Below are 9,997 nucleotides of genomic sequence, written 5' to 3'. Positions count from 1 at the left end.
ATCTGTGTTTTAAATATCAAACACAAACGGTAGTCTAATAGAAGTGGTGTGCTGATAGAAAGATATTTCTCTAAGGAACAGTAACAACAGTATTTCCATTCAACCATAAATGGAACAGATCTGCTGATTGAGTGACAACCTGACAATTACAGTTTCAGTGTCACGGTGCAACACAAACATACATACATACATACATTTGTCAACATTGTTTGCCAGATGAGTTTTACAGTAACAGACAGACGTAGCTCTGTCAGCACTCATTGGCAAACAAGAAAAATAGCATCTCCCCTTGGATACATCCCCTAAACAACAGGTTTTATTTATACTCTGAATGAAATAAATACTCAAACATGAAATTGACAACATATAGGTATAGTCAAACAAAATTATGTTGTTCTGCCTGCTGTGTATATTGGTATAGGAGTGTTTTGTTGTTTGTTTTTGTTTTTTTGGAGCAAGAGAAAACAAAAAAAACAAAAAAACCACACTACTTATTAATCAGCATCACTGTATGCCACATGCACAGCTGGGCTGGTTGATAGTGGAACATCTATGAAGTTTCTCTCAGCCAAGACTTGAATTGGAGCCATCGTATCTATGTGTCATAAACCCTATTTTTCTAGCATCTCTTGCCAAAACGGCCCTCCCCTGCTCTCTGGCCCAGGGATTTAATTTCTTCCTCTGTGGCCTCGTGATCCTTTGCAGCTGTCACTTAATTCTAAGAGGTTTCAGTGTCGTCAGAGGCCACACAGGCGAGTGTATACACAAACAAACATGTTGCAGCATCACAGCCCTCACACCTAGTCTGACACGCATACACTCCTCTCATGAGTAATCAGCCACCTTGCCCTGGCATGTGACCTCATCTTTTTTTTTCATCTATGCTATTGGCTCTTTGATTAGCTCATCACTTCAGGCACCCACCTTATTTCCAGGTTTCACCTCAGACATCATGTGGTGAATCTTTGTGAATCATAAAAAAAAAAAAGAATATTTGAATTGGTTTTTATTTCACTGTTTGTATATGTGGTCACACAGGGGGAAAAGAGGATTTTCTCGCTCTTACATGCTCTGCAGTTATTAGAGACAGTTCTCTCCTTAATGAATCAATCCCTCTTTTCAGAAACCTGAGGGAGACACTGTGTGGGACAGTCATAGGAATAGATCCCATAGGTAGATTCTGTAGTCGCTAGGTTGTTAATGTAGGATAATCTGTGTCTATAATCGTCGCGTGTGGTACATTCTAAACCCCCTATGAGTACAATTTAATTACTTTCTGTCTCTTGTGATTTGAATATAAATGGGTAAGTATTTCTAAATGTCATAGTAGGAAAAAGATCCATCACTCTATTTAAAACAACCTCACCCAGCAAATGGTGAACAGGCTGCAACAAAATGCTCTTGGTATCATGAAGGCTGGCATTGAAGCAATTAAAAAACAATTTTCTAAATATTATTTTAAAATAATCCAGTTACAATTATTATCTTCAAATATACTAAAACACTGTATATAATCAGAGCAGATTTGAAGCACTGTCACTTCATCTAACAGTGTTAGATAAACTGATCAAATGTCCAAAAAGATATATCATTAAGACAAGACCCTTTTAAACAAGTTTCGAAGTTATTTTCTGTTAATTTCTTAATCAAATGACAATATTCCAGCTTTTAATGGAAGGAAATGAATCACTTTTTACAGTTGACTGTCCAGCATTAAAACTACTATGTTGTGTCTTGGTTAGCTTTTCAGTAGCAGTGTATTTGACTACTGAACACTATATGTATGGATAAAATTATTATTAGACAGAGATATGTGAAAAAATATTTTTGCATTGTTTGCTCACATGCATGATAAGTTTTAAAGTTAAAGTAATTGTCTCACTCAACCAGAAAGTTACACTCCCACAAAAGAGAGTGCAGTTTATGTCGATATAACTTGTTTGGAATTCATTTCCACAATTTTATTTCACTGTAGGCAGGTTGAGGAGGAACTGTTGTAGTGAAAAAAAAAACCCATCGCTTTATGTGGACTGGACAAAATGTTATGGTCTGAAGTGTGATTTGCCAAAAACACTTTACCTGAAATCACCTCACTCCTCAGCTTGCAATTATTTCAAGTCACACTGAGACAAGAATTTTTAGAGTTTGCTAAAAGTAAACTCCCTGTCAGCAAGGACACAGGGACATGGAGAAAATTAATTTCCCCGAGGAGGAAGCAGTATGCATTGTTGTTATTTATCATTCTTATAACACCAACTTGGTAAGACCTGTTTTGTTGCAAAGATCTGCAAGCCATAGCCACAATAGTGTCTCTGCTGCTGGACAGTCTCTGCACTGTGGATTATGCATCGTTCATATGTGTATCAATGGGCCAATTCCATCGTAAATCAGCAGTAATTCAGTTTGTCAGCTCTATTGCCCGCCACTTGAATATAATGTAATTGCCAAAAAACACATCCCACAATGACAATGTGTATTAAACGGACCGAATCCTAATGTCATCATTTTCAGGAAATTCAGCTGAATCTGTAATGCATTTTCAGTGTAACACCACAACATACAATTAGCTACTCTTTAACCCTGTTGTTCAGTAGAAACCATCCCCTGGGACGGGACAGTAGGTTATTTATATTGCACAACTGACAGAGAGGCCCGGGTTCATGGTTAATAGCAGCAGAGTGGCGTGGAGTGATGTATGGTTATAGCCAATTAGATTGGCTGGGGGCAGATTTATGACTGAGACAGCCGTTTCTCTTTCCCTGTCTCTGTTTCTCATGCACACACACACACACACCATGCTGTTTCGTCCTCTGTAGCTTTGTTTCATTCATTCATTCGCACTCTCTGCCTCGGATTCTCTGATTTCCTCTCTTTTTTAATTCTTTCACGTCCAGTTTTACACTTTACACAGTCATTCTGCATGATTAGCAAGCAGGGGTCATATATCTGACAGAAAGATGAGGCAATAATAAAATGTCTTCTGTGTGACAAAATTGAAGCTGACACGCCTGCTAAAACACTTGACACACACACAAGAGAAATAAAAGATCTAAACTCTAGTGACTAGTGCACAAAGCAAGGAAATGCTCTTATTGTGTGTCTGTGTGTGTGGTGTGACAGACACAGGGATAAATGTAGATTTGTGTTTTATGTCTCAGTGTGTCTGCACAACTGTCTGCTTATATCTTGGGAAAGACACCTTTGTTGGACTCGCTGGTGTATCATGGGGCTGAACCTCTTATCTTCCTGCATTCCACACCTACACGTATTTCAGATTTTGACAGAGTAAACTCTCCTTAGTGTGTGTGTGTGTGTGTGTGTGTGTGTGTGTGTGTGTGTGTGTGTGTGTGTGTGTGTGTGTGTGTGTGTGTGTGTGTGTGTGTGTGTGTGTGTGTGTGTGTGTATATGTATGTGTAAGAGTGAGTTTCTGGATGTTTTTGTCTATATATGGTTTTTCCCCTCTTTTTTTCATGCATCTCTTTGAAATACCTGTGTGTTTCTGTGTGTGTTCCAGGCTGAAATGACAGTGTAAATCTGTCTGGAAAATATGCTAGTCATTCCCTCCTTTCTCTTCTCATTTTCTTACTTTTTATGGGCCTATTTACTGCAATACTGTAAACTGCATTGCCTGATACTTAATTAATTTATTCTAAATTAATAATGTGTCTGGCTTAAAGTAAACTAGTGTCGTACAATGTCTTACTTATGTTGGCTGTATGTGAATCTATATTCAAAACCAACAAGAATAAGAGAAAATTCCTCAACTCTTCAGCACATGTAATTGCATATGTACATTCACATTGATGTTTTAGAGCAGTCAAAGCATGATGCTTAGGGTAAGCGTAGGATTGTGTACTTCATCACCAATATAATGTTCATTTGAGATAATAATGTAAATTTGAGGCCATCCATGTTAGATATATGTATTGAATATAACACCAAGTGGTATACCCTCACTATCTGTTCAAATTCCCTGATAGCACAGTTGCTAAGCTTTTGCCCTGTCTGTACTCAGCTATAGCTGGCAGGCTGCCAGCTCAGGGCAGTCCCTCAGCTAGTGGCCTTATCTTCTCTGGAACATTATTTATTCCATTGTAGGGTTAGCTTTATTAAATGCCCACATTATAACTGATGGATGGCAGAGTGATTGTTAAGAGCAAGCGACCAGATAAGGAAAGGGAGATGGAGACTGTGTTAGAGTGTGTGTTAGTGCAGGCTGTGTGTGAGAGAATGAGAGAGTGTGTGGGTGTGTGTTAGAGAGAGAGAGAGAGAACAAAATTCTATGCAATGTATTGGGGTCATGCTGCTCCAGAAAGTCAAATGAATTAGTAGGCACCTCCAGGAAATTGCACTGTGGTGTGTGTGTGCGCACATGCATGCACTTGCATGATGCATCAAGTCTGTTTCAGTGTCTCTCTGCTTGTCCCTTTGGGGGCCTTAATGAACAGACATGCTCTGCCAATCAAGGTCAAGGTCATGGCTGTGATTAGTGCCAGACATGAGCATCATCCTGCTCTCTGATGGGAGGCAACAAGCATGCACCACTGCTGCCAGCTCCATTATCTTCCTGTGGAGCCATATTTGTCCTTGTATACCCATGTTGAACACATCTGGCACATTGCCAACAACTGACTGTTATTTGATTACTATCAGATGTTGCTTTTCCAGTTTGTTAATTGAGGAACAATCACCTGTATGTTGCCTGCCAAGATGTCACTAAATGAGAATATGTAGGATGTAGTGTCATTTACTGCTGTATACCAGTAGGCCTACATGTCAAACCTACACTTGCCTACACTTTTAAAGTGTCCAAACTTCTGTCTGGTACTGTATATAACCAAACTGCTATAATTTAATTTAATCGAATTTTTGAAACAAACTTGATGTTTCCCCAAGACATGGCTGACATGCAGTGAATGTGAGACTTTGGGCGGCCAGCGGTGGGGTGGGGGGGTTCAGTAGTGCAGAGGAACTAAACAGCATTTAGACCATCAAAGGAAAATATAACTTGCATGTGCATTTATTTGTGTTTGAAGAGTTTGTATTGTGTAATTTGTTGATGTTAGCGGACTCCAGCTCTCCAACTCTAACATTAGCTAGTGATGCACACAGTTGGCCATGTAGTGCAGTGGATCTCCTGGAAGAAGTTATGTTACAATCTTCATTTACATTACAAAAGCAATTATATGTAAATTGCTTCATACAGGAGTTGTGGTTGCACAGGACTTAATGTATTACCCAATAGTTTTCGCGAAGGGGCCCCTTAATGGATTATCTATCTATCTATCTATCTATCTATCTATCTATCTATCTATCTATCTATCTATCTATCTATCTATCTATCTATCTATCTATCTATCTATCTATCTATCTATCTATCTATCTGGAACAGCGCGAGCTCGGCAGACCGTTCTCATCCTCACACCAGCGGTGCGTGCTGCTGTTGGCTGACCGCGCGCGCTCGCTTTCTTTCCCTCTTCCCCCATCTCGAGCCACCTCTTCGCCCAGCACGCACGCTCCGACCGCGCCACTACCAAAAGAGACGACACGTCAAAAGCCGAGGGGCCAGCGGTGAGGGAATATAAGTGAAAGATGGACGAATGATGAGAGGACCGTTAGTTGGCAGACAGACCGGAGAACCGCTGTCGCAGAGGACAGAGGCAGGAGGAGAAGGGACGGAGGAGAGAGAGAAACTGACACATCTGCCGTGACTTTGGGGATTTCTCTCCGGCACAAGTGAAGTGAAAAAGGGGAGACGCCACGTTCGTTGGATGCCAACATTGACAATGTGCGAGAGGAATAATTAACATGTGTCGGAATTACCGTGGTGGACCAACATGTTGTCGATTTTGGCGACCTTTGTCATTTTTCTGTTTTGCAATTTCGCCACTTAAAACAACGTCTGCTTCAAAATAGTTTTGATAGCCTATATATTTTTTTTTATTTGAAGCATCCTCTTGGACAGTGTTTGGCCTCCCAGGGAGCAGGTTGGATTTGTTTTAGGGGCAAAGGAGGACGGTTTTTAAGAGGCGATACCCCCGCCACCTCCTCCCCCTTACATAAATGTTTGCGTGCCGTTAGTGCTCTAGTTCTCGTCGACCCCCCTTCTCCCTCTGAATAGGTTGCTGAGTCTCACACGCAGACAGACGCATCTCATGCACACATAGACACAGACAGACCTATTATCTCACGCGCACTTACATATACACAACTCATATGCATACATAATTATATAGAAGGACCTTACCCCCCTCACCCACCCAACCCTCCACCAACCCTCTTACCACCCCTCACAATCTGATGACTCCCCGGCGTAGAGGTGGACGTGGTACGGAACCGGCTGTAGCATCATCATCATCATCACCATCATCATCACCATCACCATCAGCGTCCTCAACACTACCACTGCCATCATTACCATCCTCCTCCTCCTCTTCCTCACCATCACCATGTCCTCGTCGTCGCGCAAGATCTCCTCCGAGTCGTTCAGCAGCTCGGTGGGCTCGGACTGCGGGCTCGAAAGCCCCGGGGGAGATGGAGGGGACGGCGGTTTGGAGCCGGCGGAGGAGAGCCGAGGCTGCCCCTTCTCTTCCTTCCCCTCCTCCCACAGAGCGGTGCTCTGGAACGGCCGCAGCCTCGCCGAGAGGTCGGCGTGCCCGGCGGGCGAGGAGCAGCAAGGACCCGGTGGACCCCACAAGAGGGTCACCAGAAGGAGACGGGTGAACCTGGACTCGCTGGGAGAGAGCCTGAGGCGACTGACCTCACCCACGGTAGGCCTCCAGCTCAGGTCTTGAAGAGCTTGACTGTGCCTTCAAGAAATGTCATTAAATATTCCTATAGAAAGTTGTAGTGCTGTATTCATTTAGGCATCTTACTTCAACTACTTCAGTAGTAGGGACTTAGCCAGCTGTTAGGCTTCTAAATAGTGACATTTATGGGAATATCCTATGCCTTATAACCTAACTAAATTAATTTTTTCCCCAAAAAGTTGAGGAGCATTCTTCTTAAATCTGTTAAAATGATAATGTTAAAGTCTATTTTGTCTGTCATGCTGTGTACAGTTAATAGTGGGCATTATTACCAAATCAGTGACTGTTGGTCTTCAGATGATACACAGTAGTAAACAGTCACTGTGATGACCAAACAGCCAGAGGCTAAAGCTGTCTCCAGAGTTCAGAGAAACACAGCATTCCATGCCATGGGAAAAGACAACATTCAAACTATTCCCACATAGTATGATTCTTCAAAATCCCAGACGATGTCTCATATTATGATATGATGTGTGCTGTGCCTTCTATGAAAAGGCAAAAAAAAAAAAAACTCCTTTTCATCCTTCACCTCTGATAGCCTGAATCATCTGGCAGATTATATAATAAGTATGTTGTTGTGAGGAAAAGAGACAGAGAGATGCCCATGCCATGTCTGTGTATATGTAATGATGTGAGGAGTGTGACGAATGAGCCTGTTTCTGTGTTTGTGTGTCTCAGTTCTATCTGTGTCTCAGTTGTATTACAGGCTGTAATGTAATAAAGTAGCTATTAAAACTGAGCGCAATTGTGATAGATGGCATGTGATTAGGGCATTTGCTATTGCATAGTTGAAATTTGATTGCATCTCCTGTAATGTGGCCCCAGCTATGTAGGTGCTCAACAATAAAATATACCGGGAAGTAGACAGATGTTCAAGATGTAGACAAAACAGAATTGCCATTTGAGATAGGACGTAAATCTAAAAAGAAATCTAAATCTAAGAATCTAAAGAGCAATATTTACAGATGTTCTGCTTCATGTTTTGGTTTTTACCCCTGAGAAAAATATCTATCTCACTGACTTCCTTAATGTTCTTCGCCAATCAGTTGTAAATTTGTGCTGTCTGCAATTTCATACTGGGCATGTGGCTCATTATAAACCAGAGTCAGCTGTGAATAGTTGGCCACGGTTCAATATGAGGTGGCACTGTTTTAGTTTTGTCAGTCCAGGTAACCAAAGCAAGAGCTGAAAGTGTAAAATATGGTGTTGATTCTCAGTGGTAACCGCAGTACTAGCAATCAGTATACGTTACTGTGAGCCATTCGACTCAATGTTGATATAAAAATATTGCCTGATTCACACCTAATGCATATTTTAGTTTTGATTTCACTATTGTTGAGATATTAAGGATTAAAGAGAAGAATGTTTTGGGGTATTGCTTGCTTGACTGACAGGTTTCTCAGCCTTTTGCAGCCAAGCATAGATTGTGCCCCTTACTCAACTCCACAGAGGAAAGTCCAGTAGCCCACAGTCACATCTTGTTCGAATTTACATAGGCTAGTCCACATTTTGAGATGGGTTTATGAATAGGTTGAAGGATTGATGATAAATGGATGGATAAATAAACATTTAGTGCTCTAGTCTTTGCTTCTGATCAAAGAGTGATCTCTCATATGTTCTAGGTCTATTTACGTTGGTTCCCCAGATAATAGGATTACTGCTGTGTTTTCATTATACTACAGGAAGTTGTGGGAATAGGTTTCTCCAAACTGCAAATGACCCTGTGGTCCCTTTCCGGGGAGAAATACATGTTGCAGATTAAATCAATATAAGAGAGCAGTGATTGTCAGTCTTTTTGCTTCCCAGGCACAACCTTGCAGAATAATGAAATTAAACAGTTAAAAATCTGAAGTTAGTGTATATTGGAGATTGCCAGTGAGAGGCAACTTCAGCTCTCAGCTGCAGCTCTTACTGCCCCTGATCTTTAATAGAGCTGTGAAAAAATACGGTTGAGGGAACACTTAAAGACACGTTAGTATCACACTCTGTTGTGATGATATCCAGCATTTACATGTGGGCAATTGTGGATGTGTATGAGTGTGTGTCTGTCTGCATGAAAACATCTGTTTGTTTACATGTAAGTGCAATTACAGGTATCAGCTGGGCATAAATAGAGCCTTTTTAAAATGTAAATATGTCAGGGCCGTTATGTTAATGTGCTTTGGTCACAAGGACAGGGAAAAGGTAAATGTCCTAGGTCTTTTTACAGTGTCTGAATACATTAATAATGACTGTTCTATCAAAACATTTAACTGCTGCCGTAAGTAGGAACATACAGAAGCAAAGTAGCCAACAGACACAAATATACTCACTCACTCACTCACAGTTCCTTATCTTTTTGATTCTCTTCACACTCACACTCACACACACACAGACTGCGTGCAGTGGCAGTGTCTGTTGTTGACTGCAATGGACCATGACAGAGAGAACAGAGCATGCTCTCTGTGGTTGTCTTCACCCTGACCACACTGACCCAGAAGCAGCAACGCGCACACACACACACACACACACATGTGCAAACATTAATTTTCTCTCTCCCTCTCTCAGTTTTGTGTATACACATGGAAGGTGGCCATTAGCTTAGTCACCCATGACGTTGATCAAAAGGGCCCGAGTGTTGGCCACAAATATGAAAAGTGTGTTAGTGTGCTGATGTGTGTATTCTGGTAAATCCACATTGTAAATTTGTGGTCTCATCTTCCCTATAAGGAAACAGTTTTATTAAGGAGATGGATATAGAGTTAAGTCATTGCATCGTGTGTACACGTGTTGGCTGTTTCCACCGAAATGTCTTTACTCCACATTGTATGAGTTTACCAGATGAAGTTGGCTGTTTGGTGGGATCTACATGTCTCTGTTTTTTGTATGCTTTCCACAAATGGGGCTGGTTTCTTAAAATGGGGAAAATACATGTTGATCTCCGCATCCTCCACTGATTTGATTCCCACCAGAAAAGGATATTTACCCCCAGCAACAGCATGTGATTGGTATTGTTTTCACCTTGTGAGTCTGTGTGTATGTGTGGTCCTGGAGACACCTACTGTAGAGGGAACTACCACAGAGGTGATTTTTAGTACTTTGGCAGGTATTTTTCATGTCTGTCAACACGATGGCGTCACAACCGTGTAAGATACAGTCTTGAAACCTTACAGATGTGTAGTTGATGTCAAAATGAAGGCCAAGTTTGA

The 9,997-nt window shown here is 41.4% G+C and overlaps 1 protein-coding gene across 1 annotated transcript in view; it reads left to right on the top strand.

Moving 5' to 3' along the window:
* Window positions 1-5,434: 5,434 nt before the first annotated feature.
* gucy1a2 (guanylate cyclase 1, soluble, alpha 2) overlaps window positions 5,435-9,997 on the top strand; it is a 38,893-nt gene continuing 34,330 nt past the window's right edge. The window contains exon 1 of the mRNA XM_056374195.1: window positions 5,435-6,770. Within this exon, the coding sequence (XP_056230170.1) occupies window positions 6,450-6,770 (321 nt within the window). The 5' untranslated portion in view covers window positions 5,435-6,449. The remainder of the gene's footprint in view (window positions 6,771-9,997) is intronic.

Source organism: Seriola aureovittata, chromosome 4 (assembly GCF_021018895.1).
Source record: "Seriola aureovittata isolate HTS-2021-v1 ecotype China chromosome 4, ASM2101889v1, whole genome shotgun sequence".
Taxonomy (NCBI): Eukaryota; Metazoa; Chordata; class Actinopteri; order Carangiformes; family Carangidae; genus Seriola; species Seriola aureovittata.
Note: the sequence above shows the minus strand (reverse complement) of the source record. Positions and strands in the feature narration are given on the sequence as shown.